At 47.0% G+C, this 16,177-nt stretch overlaps 1 protein-coding gene across 5 annotated transcripts in view; it reads right to left on the reverse strand.

Moving 5' to 3' along the window:
• SEPTIN11 (septin 11) overlaps window positions 1-16,177 on the reverse strand; it is a 58,591-nt gene that overhangs the window by 18,546 nt on the left and 23,868 nt on the right. For all 5 annotated transcript variants that reach the window (XM_075038812.1, XM_075038804.1, XM_075038790.1 and 2 more), the window contains exons 2-5: window positions 10,889-11,003; window positions 6,921-7,116; window positions 4,224-4,410; window positions 1,799-1,960 (exon numbers count right to left, since the gene is read on the reverse strand). In XM_075038812.1, coding sequence (XP_074894913.1) covers window positions 1,799-1,960; window positions 4,224-4,410; window positions 6,921-7,116; window positions 10,889-11,003 — 660 coding nt within the window. The remainder of the gene's footprint in view (window positions 1-1,798; window positions 1,961-4,223; window positions 4,411-6,920; window positions 7,117-10,888; window positions 11,004-16,177) is intronic.

Consider the following 16,177-nt stretch of genomic DNA (forward strand, 5'->3'; position numbering starts at 1 on the left):
AGGGACAATGAGGTTCGGGATTTCCTTTGTTGCCTTGCCAGGGATTGTTTCTGAAGCAAGCTGTTTACTGTGCCAGCTCTGCTAGATTTTAGTTGCTTAAATGCCTTTGCAACTCATCTGGTGTTTTAGAAAGAGCAACGGGACAATCTGGATGAGAGACATGCTCAGACTTAAAGTCCAAAATTCTGAAGTCCTAATAATACAAGAGACGTACCTATGCTTCCTGTAATGACAAAGCACGACTATCTTAAGCACAGAAGAAGTCTTACAAACTGGAATTGAATTTGAACACTGAGGGGCAAAAAAAACACAAAACAAAACAAAAAACCTGTTAAACAATATAAAAAAGAAAATGAAGTACATCCTCCCAAGGAAGGTAGGTTAAAAATTCAGGGGGTTTCTGCTGCTAGAAATAACTGCTAATACTTCCTCTTAAACAGGGCAAAGCTGTGAGCAAGGGGAAGAGCAGAGTCGACCCAGCCCTGGGCCGATGCATCTGAGTCACCAAGCTCTGCTACGTCCCAGTCTCTCCACGGGCGTGGTGGTGACAAACTGGGATGTGCTCCCAGAAGTGTGGCTGCTGCCAGGAAGCAGCTGGCCTCTGCCACCAGCCCACCCCCGTGGTGCTCTCCCTGCCTCAACAGCATCCAAAAGGGCTGGGCGCAAGCTCCGGGAGCGGATGCCACGTGGGCCAAGCCGTGGTCACAGGCTGGGTGGGAGGGGAAGAAGCCAAGCGGCAGAGGAGATGCCATTAACTGGCAAAGGAGTTTCCCAGCAGCAGGGCTGCACCAGAGGAAGGCAAAACACACACTGCACACTGGCGCAACCACGTCCCTTCTCTGTGCCAGCTTCTCCCTGCTGAGAACACAACATAGACAGGGAAAAGAGGCAATACAGAGGTTTGGAGAGGGTCTGATATCCAGCTGGATGCGACAATTGCCCATCTACAAGCAGTTGTGCAGGGAAACTCAAAAAAAAGCCTTCAAGTGGCAAGGAAATTGCTTAATCTTGATGCCTCTGTTTTGTGTAAAAACACAGATAACTCAACCTCATCCTTGCACTCGCTGTTGAGTGCACTTGCTGCGGCGTTGGCATGTCCTCTTGGGTGCTACGTGCCCTGCTAAAGCCACTCAAGGGCCCTGTCAGCACTGCCGTGATGCACGTCCCTGCCAGAAACCCTGAGCTCAGGTTCTTCCCCTTGCGCTCCAAGTCAGGCCCATGGGGAACAGTTGTTTCCCTCTGTAAACCCCACTAAAACGTTTGGTCTACCCTATCCCTGTTTGCTGTCAAATCCCACCCCTGCTGCTAAAGGAAAGGGAAAGGAGGTAAAAGCCAGAGTCCTTGCTGCTGATGGCCACTGGCCATGCTGGGAGAGCTGGAACATCGTTGACAGCACCCCCGCTCTCACCGGAAAGCAAAACAAAGACAGAAGTGAATCACCCCCCAGTAAGCGACAAGTGGTCGTTTGGGACAGGAAACCCAAACCCCAGCCCTTTGCCCTGACCACGTCAGGGCCCTGCCTCCCATCCTCTTCCTTTCCCGAGATGGGTATACTGCAGTAGGGGAAGGATATGAAAAAATGCTCAGAGGAGAATCGTTTGTCAGACAGTGAAGCTCATCAGGCCAGGCAGCCCATGCGTGAGAGGTATCTCCAGCTCAAAAAGCCTTTCGGCCAGCCTGCTATCTGTGCTTACACTGCAGTTTTAAAGCCAAAAGAAACATGGTACAACGTGCCCTACCATCAAGGATGGCCCCACGCAAACCAAGGCAAGCAAACCCCCCCCAAAAACCAACATACGCTCATCGTGGCATTTATCTCGGCCACTGTCTCTTCATCTGTCGGGAACTGGTAGATCTGGACGCCATTGCTGACCAGCTCGCTCATGATTTTACTCTTGAACTTGTGCAACTCGTTTTTTGCAATGGTGTCAGCCTTGGCAATGATGGGGATGATGTTCACCTGCAAAACAAAGACAGCACCCCCACGTACAGGACTGTACATCCTGCATCCCTGGGAGAGGACAGAGAGCATGCATCCTGCAGCAACGGCCCTATAAGTGGCACCAGCCACCACCCCCGCAGCAGAAGACCTTCCCTGGGGCTGCTGCTGACAGCGCCGCTGCCTTTGAATTTTCAGGCAGCAGCGATGATGACCTTAAAAAGAAGTCAAGTGCAATTTGGCAACATGCTATTTCCTGTCCTGTCGTATTCCCCTCCTCATCCAAATTGGCTGGACAGGAAATGCTGTCATAAATTATTACAAGCTGTTCCAAAAAAAGGAAATTACCATCTAAGCACTTCTCCTCCACGCTGCAGCAGGCTGGATTACTGCAAGTGACATGCTCAGACAATAGCCTCTCATGGGCGTTTGCTCGGGTGTTGTTATCAGGGACACCGGGGTGGGCAGCAGTGCTGCTGTTACCCACTGGAAGTGGAAGCAGATGGTCCATATCCAGCCACGCTACACACAGGGTGGAGGCTGGCAGTAACACAGGCACGATTCCTCCACCCGCACGCCCTCACACACTCCCATACACCACTGTACTGCAGGACTAGGGTCGACTTGTCCCAGCACAGCTCTAAGACAATCATCCAAAGGAACCGCATGATAGAGTTAACGCAGAAATGAAAAATAAGTTACGGACTCTCTTCCCTAGACAGGCTGTTTGCAACACCAGCAGGAGGATGGCAAAAAGCAACACCATCTAGGAGCCAAGGGGAGACAGCGCTGTACCCCCAGTGTAGCTGAGTAGACTGATGCACAGCGAGCACCGCACAAGCATCTGCTTTGCTGAGAGAGAGCAAGAATGCATTAGGAGGAGGAATCCTGCTTACTTTCCCTTTCTACTCCCTCCAGATGGACAATTTCTGCTTTTGATCTTGCAGGATTTGCTTTTTCTTGCAACAGCAGACAGAAATTGTAGTGAAGATGATGTTGATATTGACTTATATAAAGGGATTTTAACTACAGTACTTGAACATCCTCTTATATTACATTGCTTAACTCTATTCAGAGGATGGCCTGGAATTACTAAATCCCCCTTTACCAAAAGATAGAACACAAATGCCAATTAGCTCACTTTGGGTAAATCTTCATAACCCTATTTTAAGTTGAATAGGGCAGGGATCCTTCTCCATCACTGCATCAAACCCAGTAGGCCACTCCAGGAAATAAAGAACCCTTGTCATCATTTATCTTCTGCAGAATCAGGATCCAGTGAGCGAAAGGTGCAAGGTGGACTGATTTAAATTGCTTAATCATGATGTAAAAAAGCACAGAGAGAGCTCAGGGTTAAATACTCAGGGTTTACATTTGTACCTCACTTATTTTCCCTAGAAGAAGAGAGATTAAGTCTTCTTGCAAGTGTCTAGTAAAACACCATGGTTTAAACTGAGCTTGGCTCCCATTCTTGCTAGTCAGGAGAATAACTGAAAAAGCACATGCCGAGTAACATATTTATTCAGATTGTTCTTGTTTATCAGATCATGGTTAGAACAACACTACATTTGCCATAGAAGATCAAATCACTGTTTGTGTCTAGCTGGATGCAGTCAGAGCATGCAGACACAGCATTTTGATTTGTTTTTCATTGATTAGTAAGATGACCTGAAGTGTTTTAGATGTGCTTCTCATCTTATACACACTTACAAAATCAGGTTTTGTACAAGAACCTAATTAATCTGTTGGACAAAGTGAAATAGAGATATCAACCATGTTTTTGAGTGCTAGAACTAGCAGAGTTGAACTTCAACCTCTCATTTTTATTTATGCATTTAAGAAGGAAAACACACTTACTCTCTTTTTCAACAGCCAACTGATCTTTCAGTTGTGAACAAACCTGTCACTGAACTCGGCCGAGTTACCCCACAGGAAAGCAAAAGGAACATCAATCTCCTAATGCATCCTCACAAATACAGGTTCCTGCTCTCAGATTGCTAACTTCACAGCCTAGTGTGGAGCAAGCAGCCAAGTATCCTAACCCGAGATGGGACTGGAAGAGCGTAGGAGGCCAAACTTTTAATAAATTTCTGCAGCATATGAATCAGTGAATAACGACCCATTCTAACAGCTAGCCCAAGGTAAAGTTTTCACACGGCACCTCTGCAATTCCCCGCTGCTAAAAGCAGACAGTATTTTTCTGCGCAGGTTAAACTAAGCCTGTGGCAAGATCATGAAAGCACTAGTAGGGCCACGTGATGGTCATAACATGAGCAGCAAGTACCTTACTGTCGAGTTTCTTCATGGTGACCAAGTCTAGGGACTTCAGCGAGTGTCCAGTTGGTGCAATGAAATATAGGCAGGCATGAATTCTGGTGTCGTGGTAATTGAACAGGGATCGTTTGATCTTCAGCTCTTCTTGCAAGTAGGCTTCAAACTGCGCGTCGATATATTCTACTATAGGCTTGTAGCTGAAGAGAGAAAACGTGGCACAGAGAAAACCAGGGCATTCACTACTGGGACAACACAGGTTACTGATCGACACTCAAGAAGCTTCATGGGTGCTCTGCACATTATGGGACAAGCGCTGCTCTTAAAACCCTCCCCACCCAACCTACAGTCTCTCCCTAGCAAACGTGTGTTTCCACTTGGTGCACAGGGAGAGTATTATGGACGTAATAGCAAGATAAAGCGGCAGAGACCCTGGACTTTAGATGCGTGGCAATCACACAAGGCTGCTACCCTAAAAAAGAATGTATTTTGCAGCCTCTCCAATTAAAGTCGGAGCTGCTGCTCTGCCAATGTCTCCAAGAAGCATCCAGTAGAAGAAAATTTAAACGTGAAACCACCACCTACCCTAGCTTGTCCAAAAAATTGTTTGTGATCTTAAAAGAGGCAAGGGAAATTCACAAGGGGATAAAAGGGACTTTTCAGGGATTGAAGCCTGTGAGCAAAGCTCAGGAGAAAACTGCACTGTTCATGTACTTTGACGGGACCATTCTGTTGGAGAACAAATAACTGGTGCAGTGTAACGTGCCCTGATCTAACTGATTGTGCTTCTGGAAAGGAAACTTTTCAGTTCCTCCCCTCCACCAAGGAGAGCTTCAGGACTTCCAGCCCAGGGAAGCTCTCTAAGGAGGGCACCGAGACCAAGGCACCAAGCCGACACTGCCACTGCCTCAAGCACTGCATTCACAGCAGCGTTAATGCCCTCCCTCAAAAGCAGTTGTGAGAAGGAAATAGGCTGTCAGGAGTTTTCAGGTCCTCCAGAAACACCCTTCTGACAAGCAGCCAGCAAGGCTCTGGTCTGGCCCCTCTGCTCCAGATGCCATTGCAGCTGTTTGAGCAGTTGCTCAAAACCCTTGGTGAAGCAGAGCAGGCTCTTGCTTGATTTACCCAGAGCTATAGCAAAAAACAGACCAGAGCTGCGTGAGGGCTGCTGACACCAGAGACCCCTAAGACAGTACTGAGCACTGCTTGTTAATTTGCAGGCAGAGAGGGTATCAAGGTATCAGTAGGTGGGTTTGTAACACGACTGCTGCTCCAGTTTCCTTGCTTATGGAAATTCTGTCGGTGACGATGAGATCCCCAAAACCTCAGACAGAGGCATGTTCAAAGAAAGCTGCAAGGCCTTACATTGGGAGATCATATTAGAGAAAGCACCGTAAAAAAGCAGAGGAAAAAAAAGACTGCGAGGACTCAAAGCAGGATCACAGAGAAAAATCACCACCCACTGCAGCCGTATGAGTCAGAACACAGCAGGAGGACAAAAGCTCTCCCTAAACCCTGCTGCCCTGTGACTGCCCCTCTCTCCAACTGCCCGAGAAGGAAGGTGGTGGGGTTTCACCACCAATACTGCTGGCACCTCTGGTCTGCCAAATGAAACAAATGCAAAGTGACCTGGCAGTAACGAACTGCAGAGCATCCCCGCTCTGAGCACCTGCTCCTCCCTCCTCCTCTGAGCGGCTTTTGTTCTCGCCGGAGAGCATATGGCAGCGTCTGACATGCAGAGCTCTCCCTCCAGCCAGCAACGGTGCCTCTCACTGTTTTGGCTCTGTAGCGGTAGTTGGGAGCAGGAGACCCGAAGCAAGGACAACAGTTGCATTTTGGTGTCAGGTCAAGCAGCAAGGAAGCGTTACAGAAATAAAGCATTGTAAAATCTTTTTTTAAAAATCTACAGTTTTCCTTATGGAACAAGAAGCAGAACGCTCAATCTCCGTGCTAACGGGGATCTTGGTGGAAGTTTTGATGTTAAGCTTGCGTTTTCAAGGAGCTTACGCTGTCTATCTACCTAGTGCCTTAACAGCTTTTGGTCAGCACACAGGCAGCGTGCCCCTCACTTGGCAAGGTGCAGAGAAGAGGATTGCAAAGAACCCTCCAGAGGAAGCTGGGATTACTGCGATGAGGGAATGCATGGCTCTAAGATACAGGAAATCCATTAATTAGCCATGATCACAGAATGACTAGTTTTCGCGCTACAGCAAAAGTCTGCATGGAGGGACACAGGGGACTGTGTAGGCTGCCCAGACGATTTACTTCATGCGCACAACATGAAAATCAGCACCTAGGTACAATGTTAAAGTAAAATCCATTTCAACTTGAACATTACAGGATGATGTGAACAGGAGCTATGATCTAAGTTACAGCTCCCTAAAAGATGCAATCTGAAGTTGCAATTTGAACTCCTGCTTTCAAATATTTACATGTTTCAACTCAAATAGAGACTTCAAGTAAGCCTCACAGAGACAAGGAGGGCAGAAACACCATTTCAGTTCTGTAGCCTAGTTGATCTGTTTGTTCTTCACCTCAGCTTCTCATCACTTCTACCCATCTCATGGGGCAAGTGATGCTAGCTGCCACACCTGAATCAGCAAACACCCCCAGGAACAGCGAGGGACCTACTCCCCACACAGGGACAGGCCCTTCTGATTTCAGAGCACACCACGGCAAGGATTCCTCCTCCTGATAGAAATAAATTTACCTGTCATCTTTGTTAATTTGATCACCAAATCCGACTGTGTCAACAATAGTCAGCTTCAGACGGACATTGCTCTCCTGGAGCTCGTAACTCCTGGCTTTCAATCTCACACCGGGCTCGTTGTGCGTCGCAGGTTCACTTTCAAACTTGGTATTGAACAGAGTGTCCATCAACGTCGACTTGCCGATGCCAGTTTCGCCTGAGCGGACAAAGGCAACGTTAGTATGGTCCGATTCCTTTTCCTCATCTCATTCTCGGGTACATTTGCCCGGCTAAGGAGTTATTCCACTTGGATAGCAGTGGAATTAGGCTACGTGCACACGGCTAAGCAAAATAATCCTTGCAGGAACAGACGTCTTTTGAGACAGTCCCCACCTTTACCAATCCCCCAGGACTGAACCGGGGACTTTGTGGATATTGGGAGGTGACAGCAGCTCTGGTTTCTGCTGCTGGGCTCCAACTAATTTCCTCCACAGGTCACACCGCCCGAGTCTCTGCAGCACACCTTGCAGGCGTACCCGATCAAAGCACCACATGCTGGGGATGTGAATCCAATATGAGCCCCTGCTATGCAAAAGCTGCTATCCTGACAGACACCAAGATAAGCCAAATGCCTTCAGAGCTACAAGTCATCACCCGCAGGTGAAGAGCTAGGCTGCTGGGCTGGGAATGGCAAGAGAAATCTGTGGGCTGGGTTTTCAAGGGCAGCGTACCACAATCACAGGCAAGGACACCGAAAGGGGCACCACCGGAGATACTAAGCACCACTGACCTCAGGGATTTTTCATTATTTTGGGGAAGCAAAGGGGCTAATTTCACAAATACAGAGAGGCACACAGTCTTTTCCAGTAATACTACTGTTAACATTTCCCATGGGAAACAGAGGAATTTGAGAGGACGGGCTGAGGCGCAAGAGACTCCCTGAAGAAAAGGTACTAGACTGGAAGGAAGGGGGGCGAAAAACAAATAAGAAAAAAAATTAAAAATAAAACCACGACAGTTTTAAGAATAGTTACTTAGGCATTTGCCAAGTGAGTTCCCCTCCTAGGAGAAGGGAACGGACTCCTTCCATGATGAACCAACAAATGCCTGCTGCTGCTAGAACCCTGTTACTGGACTTGCTACACTGGCAGTGCAAGAGAGACAAATAATCATTCCTTTCCCATGAAAGCATTTGCTTCCAGCAGTCTTCAGCTATTGCCCGTGTTTTTACATTGGTAGGACCTGACCAGCGACGCAGGCTCTCTCCTGCTTGATGGCATGAACAGCCCCAACCTCCCCACCTTGCAAGCAACACCTGTATTCAGGACAGCAAGAAGCCATTCTTACTTGAGAAATACTAAACTCTCTGTTTAATAGCATAGGCTAACTCCTAGTTCTGATACACCTTTCTTTACAGAAGTTGTAAATTCTCTCAATTCCGAGTTTGATTCCCAAGGAGGTATCTGATTCTCTACATGTTTTTATGCTGCTTTTTTTTTTCCAGCTCAGTTCTGTTCCTTTGCCTAGAGGATCACAAAAACCCATAGTGCAGCTTGGGCAATGAAAGTTTGAGACAGAGAAATACATTAAAAGTTTTTAAAAAAAATCTAAAATAGCACACTGCTTAAACACTAACTTTGAAAACTGTTACAGGTTCACTAATCCCCAGTGCAATTAGTAACGTGGATGAAAGCATTAGCCTAAATCCCATTTTTAAGTCAAAAGTGTTTGCTTAGCAATTACACTCTCAAACTGCTACTGCTGCCCATGCTGTGAGCAGAGGGTGGGCTGAGGTAATGTCCCGAAGTTGCTCCAACCGAAGAGATGCTGGGATTTGGGACAGACCTCCTGGACTGCAGTGTGCAGCTCTGGCATTTGCAGGTCAGGCTTGTGAGGAGGTCCTATTCTAACTTCTTAAACACCCCAAAATCTTAAGCAGAAGTGAATAATAGCAAAGCAATGCAAAATATCAGATGGGATAGGAGAACATGCACCTGGGATTGCCCTCAAGCATCTCTCTGGGCTGTACGCAGTGCTCCTAGCATGAAAATCTCTCTCTCAAAATATGCAAAACCTCCACTTAGAAGACCTCAGGAAACCATATAGTATTTGTGTCCACAGAAACAAATACCACTACTCAGCAACTGCCTGTTGCTCTGTGATACTCGACAGTTCGTTTTGCTGGCTTTGACTTTGACCATTTTCATGCTAGGCTCAGGAAGGCAAGCGATTACTTACAGCCCAGTAAAATGATTGAGCTGAGATATGCTTGTCACAGCATTCCTATGCTGGGAAGCTGCAGGACATAAAGCAAGCTTTTAAAAAAGAATGAAAAAATGATAAAGGGGGAAGACAGAAAGTATACATGACATTATAGCTCAAAATGTAGATCCAGATAGAGCATAACCCACATGAAAAGATCAGTCCTGAACTGATGGCACAGACTGTTAGTCTCTGAAACTACATATTTTAGTGAGCTCCTGATGTGAATGCAGTGCTGCTGCCCACTGTGCTAGATGGGCTTTGCAGCATTTTACCCATGCACACCACAACTATAAATCTCACATTACAATGCCAACATTAATTGTGCCCCTTCTCAAAAGACAATTTCGAAAGTTGTTTTTTTTTTTTTTAAGGGGGAGATTTCTATTCATTGGACAACTGCAGCAATTCGTGTGAAATTTTAATTTGGGGTGAAAAGTGGTTGATGAGCACATTTTACAAGAGAAAAGAGTTGGACCAAATTGCTATGTTAATGGAGACATATCAAGTCATGCTAAGAGATGAATATTTACTGCAAGAGAAAAAGGCAATTAATTTATGCCATTTTGGTCAGAGCTGCCTGCTAATCAGGCTGTTTCCTGCTGAATTTTAAATGGTTTCATGCTGCTAGGAGAGTCACGTGACGGTTGGTAGCTTGAGTGTTCAGAAGTACAACTATTCTCTTATCTCGTTCTTCGACATGCAAAGCTACAGAGAGGAGTCTAGTTTGTTTGCCAGATTTCTTTTCAGACAGCTCAGCCTGCACTGCAGACAGAAATTCTCAACTTGCTGTAGAAAAATTACAGTCAGAGGGTTGTGGGGTTTTTCCAGCTAATTAATGTCACTAATTAGAAGGCACAATACTCCCTTCTTGCAGGCTTATATGAACAATGAACAGAAAGATGATGTTTGTAGACTGCTCTGACAAATTCAGAGTAAACCCCACCATTTTTATCAATTGACAGAACCACAGTCTGAGGACATCTTGAATAGGTCCACCAATAAGTAGGTCAAAGCCATTTTGGCACACAGCTCCCTAGGGCCCAGCAATGGATTTCCAATTGCGTAGTATCCACAGAGTACCAAGACAGAAGCTATCTCTCTATAGCCAAGAGAACTTGCCTCCCCATATTTCACCCTCTGAACAATTTGTGAAAAATAACACAGTAACTCAGGCTATAAAACCAACTTGCAGCACCCAGATGAAATACAGCAGGGAACAGGTGACGAGGCTTTGTTCTCAAGTACATCATTTGGAGACTAAAAATGGCATCGTTTCCAACTGGAAAAACTAAGAGTATAGCGAGACAGGCAGGCAAAGCCTGGAAGGGAAGTAATGCAATTTATTGAGAAACAGCCTCTGCGCCCAACCCAGAGAGAGGCAGATTTAAACTAACATTCTTTTAAAAATACATTTGGTTCCCAAGTCAGCTCAGTTTCCTTATGGGCAGCCCTTGGGGAAAGCAGAACCACAGGATGATCAAAAGGCTAGATTTCAAGAGCTAGAAATTTCCATGTTTTGACTCAGGTTACAGGGTAGAGAAAGGGAAAAGAGGGATACTAGATTTTACCCTGGAGCAGCTCTGGGAAGAAACTGTCACTTCCCTGCCACTATGGTCCCCACTGGCTCAGATCTTACCCTTTGCAGGACAGAGAAGGTGCTAATTTGCAGATACACGTGCACCTCTTGCCGTGAGCTGACCGCCCGGTGGTGCAGGACGACTTACCCACACAGAGGATGTTGAAGCAGAAGCCCTGTGACGTTGACTTGTTGACCAGCTGATCAGGGAGGCTGTCAAAGCCCACGTGGCCGGAGAGGGACAAGTTCCTAAGGTCATCGTTCTGTAAGATCAAGAAGAAAGGCATTTAACAGGGTTGCAATCCCCTGTCAGGGAAGAAGGCTGTGCCTGGTCCTGTCAGAACTGTGTAACGACGCATGAGTTTTCGGGATACAGGATCTTTCTGTTTTAGGTTTGCCTCCCAAACATGCTCTCCTTTTACTTCTGTCCAGCTCTCTGCTGCGGGACTCAGGTGCTAAAAGATCCCCAACCCCAAGGCATGCAAACACCACCAGACCGTTTCTCCATGCCTGCCACTAATAAACCATGATCCTGTACCAATTTGCAACACCCAAACATGGTTCCTGAGGCCTCAGCATCACATACCCCTAGGGTTACCCGACGATTATTTGGGCAAACACCTGGAAAACACACAGTGAAACATGGTCATAGCTGCGAGCAGATCAATTCTTCTTTAATAGTTGAAGCAGCTGAGTCTGCCTCCTCTGTGTCCACTGTACAGCTCTATGGCAGAAACCAGCCAACCTCTCCTTTCAAGACTCCCCCAGCAGCGTGGGAGCTTCCCCAAACCACCCAGTGAGGCCAGCTCTCCCAAAGAGCACGTGAAAGAGTGACACGGGCTGTGATGCAGTCCTAGTTGCAACTCCAAAATCTGTTCCTGAGAGAAACCTGTGCAGGCAAGCAGAGGGGCAAGCTCCTGCTCTCCTCAGCTCAGTTTGCCAAAGGGAAGGAGGAGCTTTCTCAGACTTGCTCTATTCTCCCAGCAGTGCGAGGGAAACGCAACACTCTTGCACTTTCGCTGCAGCCCTTTGGCATGGCCACAGTAGGACATAGCTTAGATGGCAACAGCACCTCTAAAGCCAGCTAAACCTCTTTCCAGCTTTCACAAGCCTTGACCAGAAGGGAAAAACCACGCGCGCTGCTCTGCAGATGCTTTGGTTTACAAATAACCTCATCTGACACGAGGGGAGAAAGCAGGGCACCGTTCCCGGCGTCTCCTGCCTGACCTACAAAGCCCACCGTGCTGTCCCTCCACGTCCTCAGCAGGAAAACAGCCAGGCCAGGCACCCCAGAGGTGCAAGTCACCCCTGGTGACCCGCTCTCCTCCTCCACACTGCTGGGGGGCCTGAGCTGATAACATCGAACGCCCCAAGGCCGTTCTGTGGAGGGTAATGGGGCAGCACAGACCTCGCAGAAGGGAGGTTTGAAACAACTCCAAGATTATATTTAGAACTTATCCACAACAGCTGTACAGTAATTCACAGAGAGGCTTGGAAAAAGAAGCCAGCCCAGTTATCTATTCCCCGGCAAATTGCAGTTATGCCAACATCCTGAGCACAGATAAAGAAAAGAAAAAATCAAATAAACAAACAAAAAAACCCCACCAACTCGGTAGACCTAGCTCTCCTGTTATTTCAAGTGATGCTTTTCTCCAAAAGTTTGTTGTCCTTAACTTAAGATTCTAACTTTTATCCAAACCCAAACATTTCCAGCAGAGTCACTCCACCGAGACCATACTGTTGAGCTATATTACAGTCGTGGGCAGCCTCAGCCTGGTTTAAAGATGCCGGAAGCACCAGCTTCTTTTCCACAAAATCAGTGGGCTTTGGACCAGACATGGAAAAAGACACTCTTCAGTTGTTAAAATAAGAATCAAAAGCGGAGGAGGACTTCCCACTCTCTGCACAATTGCTGAGCATCTCTACTTCCCTCCTCAAAACACACAGCCCTGCCATCAACTGCAGGAAAAAATAAGTTACATCTGGGCAGAGTGTTGATGAAAATACCAGTCAGACTTAAAGAAAAAATAAATACAGAAATTCTCTGAGAAAGGCAACATCTCAAAGTCAAAATGTCTAAGTCTGTGCCATCACCATATGGCACAAAGGGGCAAAAGACTCCTTTTTGCCGTGCTGGTACATGCAGCTTGACACCTGTCCTAGGTACCTAAGCCTTCTCTTAACATCTGAACCAGGCTTGTCTGAAGGCTTAAGGCCAATACACCAGACTGTGCACCTCCATCCCTCCATATACTGGATAGCTATTCACCAGCACCATACCACAGAAGCTTAAGGTGGTTAAGAGATGCTATCTCCTCCACTCAAGCAGGGTAAAAACAAACAAACAAACAAAAAAACCAACCAAAAAAACCCCCACCACCATGAAAGAGACCATCACTTGATTTACCCACAACAGTGACTTTCCAGGAAAAGCCCCAGGCAATGGAAGGATACGCTGGGATTTATGCACGATGTGAATGGGTTAAATTAAATATTTGTAACATTAGTATTTTTAAAACACCAGTGGGCTTGGGTTTATGATTAAGTGAAGGGAGCTCAGAGCAGATCCCAGAAAGCAGTAGGTGCCCATGACTCACAGGCTTCACAGAAAGTGGTGGGTGTTGAACATCTCTCAGCACAGCACCAGTATCTCTTTCCCTGATATATTTTGGGAAAGCAAGTACTGCCTCATCATCAGTTACTCAGCAGGAACAGGAGTTAGACTCATCTCTTGCATCTGTGTCAGTTATTTTTTGCTGCGTACCTCCCCTTTCTTTTTTTTCCTGTAAGTGGCAAATATCAACAGTGGAAAAAACAAAAACTATCTCTACATTTTTCAATGCCAAGTATTTTTCACAAGCTGTGCTGCATAACGCGAGGCAGAAGTGTAGTCTGATATCTGCCCTAAACACAAAAGCACTCATGAAAAGCTCAGAGGCCCAAGGCATGGGCAGAGATGAAACGCAAACCCAAGTCTCCACCTCCTTCAGTATTCCCCAGACTGCAGCACTTCTCATTGAGTAGCGCGGATACAGAAAATATGTGCATTTCTGCAGAAGTGTCACAGATATGCATTTTGAACGAGGCAAGAGAGCCAAAGGGACTAGAGTTTCTAGATATCTCTCTCCACACACAAATGAAAGCATCGTGCAACATAACAGCCAGCTCCAGTGCATGTAGATGGACTGGGAGAGCCAGCACCTTTTGGGGGCAGACACAGACTGCTCCTCTCTGAGAAGAAGGATTAAAGGGAGCTGTACACACTGCATAACCTCTTACCACTGCAGCCAGGCCTCTGCTCTTGCTTTCACCCTCTTCAAAGGGATAGCTTACTCCTGCTCTGTAACTACAGGGATGCTGACACAAGGACAAAACCCTGACCCCTTTCTCTGCTCTCCCCACAGCAGGCTGGAAGCTGCAGGACCCCCCATGGAGGCTCTGCGGCCCCTTTAGCCAAGGCACAGGTCTGCCAAGAATGTCGATCAGCAAAACCACGATGGGCAATTTTACCGATTAGCCTGATCGCATTGGATGGGGCAGTTCTGGCTTTATGAGCTCAACAGTGCTACGGTCTTCACCCCCAGGCTGCCCGGGGAGGGCGCAAGGACTGAAATCACTACAAACTCAAGAGTAGCCCACGAGCTCAGATTTTATCCACACTGAAAGGAAGCCTCTGCTGGAGAGCAACAAGCATGATTGCTCAGTGTATAATTAGCAGAACAGGCAAGTGATTCACGCATTCAGTCTGGCAAAATAGAAGTGTTTTAAAAACAACGGGATGCTAAGTCAGATGGCCACATTGCTCTGGCTATGAATCGTTGTGACAAGCTCCTGGAAAGAGTCAGTGGCCTGGGTTTTGATCTCAAGTGAGTCATCCCACTGTGACCTGGGTGCCTGCAGCTGAAGAGTGGCCAAAGGCTGACATAGGCCAAGGCTCCTGTCCCACAGAGACAAGCCCAGAACCCCTGCGTGCACCCAACAAGCCAGGGGAGCAATGCTACAACACTGATTTATTCCTCCTGCCACGGGGCTCTTCTTCCAAAGGAAGGCAGCAGCGCTGCCGGGCACTTCGCCCCAAGTGTAAAGGCATATCATCACCCTGCCTCACTGACTTCTTCCCAAAGGTATTCCTCGTTTTGCCTCAGAAGACAAGCAAAGCTCAGCATGCCTTTGAGTTCAGCACAAGTCCTCTCTTTCACCAATACTGCACCTAAATACACTCCTGGACTAAAACAACTCCTCAGCTGCCACTCACAGTAACACAGTCCTAAGAGATGCCTTGTTAAGACACAGACAAGTCACTTAATCTGGAAGCGCTGACCTCTTCCAGGCATGCTGAAAGAATAACTGTTTGTCAAGCACTTCTCCTCACTTGCAGCTTCAGGAGCAATGGACAAGATCAGCACGGGTAAAACTGCAGCTCCACAGACTTCCATAGAGATCAGCCAATTTGCACCAGATACACTGTGAGACTTGGGCGTCTGGAGGTTCTCAGATGTCAGACAACTTAAGACATCCCAAGAGCAGTCTTTATTTTTAAACTCTTCCCTAAGACACAGCCATGTCTCGTTTCCTGAACACCATATTACAGGGCAAATCTTCCCTCCCTCTTCACATACCATCTGCATGAGCGGGAAGCATTTCTGAATCTCCAGAGCTGTACGCTAACCCCTACAAAAACTACAGAATAACATGAACATATAAATGCTTGTTTATTGAGAAAGATGCTGATCACTTTACTTTTCTTTCCAGAGTGACCTACAAGGCATCCCACAGTTGATATTTCTTGGGTCAACAACAATCTTTCAGATGCTGTTATCGCAGCTGCTAGTTTTAACTCTAGCAGGGTAAGGGAAGCGGTAAGTAAAGCAGACACAGGCTGCCAGAGGCACAGCGTCTGCTACGTACCATCACTATAAAAAGATTAATTGCCAGGACCCCATGTCCTAGTGCTCTTAATTTTAAGGGGAAAGAAATGCCTTGCAAAAGACAAGAAAGGGTTTGCAATCTCAGAGCCCTGTCAAGTCTACATCGGATCTGGTTTTCTTCATACCTAGCTCCTGGTGGCAAAGGTTTTATAGGTCAAGCAACGCTGGAGCGGATGCTCTGTGGCAAACAGCGGGTTTTCCTGGATGTAATTCAGTGAAGCTTTATAAAACAATTTGGCTGACGAGGCACGTGCAAGGAGAGAATCAGCTCATTCCTCCTAAGCCACGGTGGCTTGGCAGAGCTAGCAGGGATAAGGGGAAACTTATTTTCCTCACTGGAGTCAGCAACAGTACGCCTGTGTGCAGATGGGGAGGTGGATGTAAAGGTGGGTCCCATGATTAGAAATGCATCACTTCTCCAGAGGCTGCACAAAGCAAAGCCATGCGCTTACACTTCGGAAGGTGTCTGGTAGCTGGTCTGAGATAAAGCAAAGTTGCTCTTCTCCTGG

This window comes from Buteo buteo, chromosome 1, assembly GCF_964188355.1.
Source record: "Buteo buteo chromosome 1, bButBut1.hap1.1, whole genome shotgun sequence".
Classification (NCBI taxonomy): domain Eukaryota; kingdom Metazoa; phylum Chordata; class Aves; order Accipitriformes; family Accipitridae; genus Buteo; species Buteo buteo.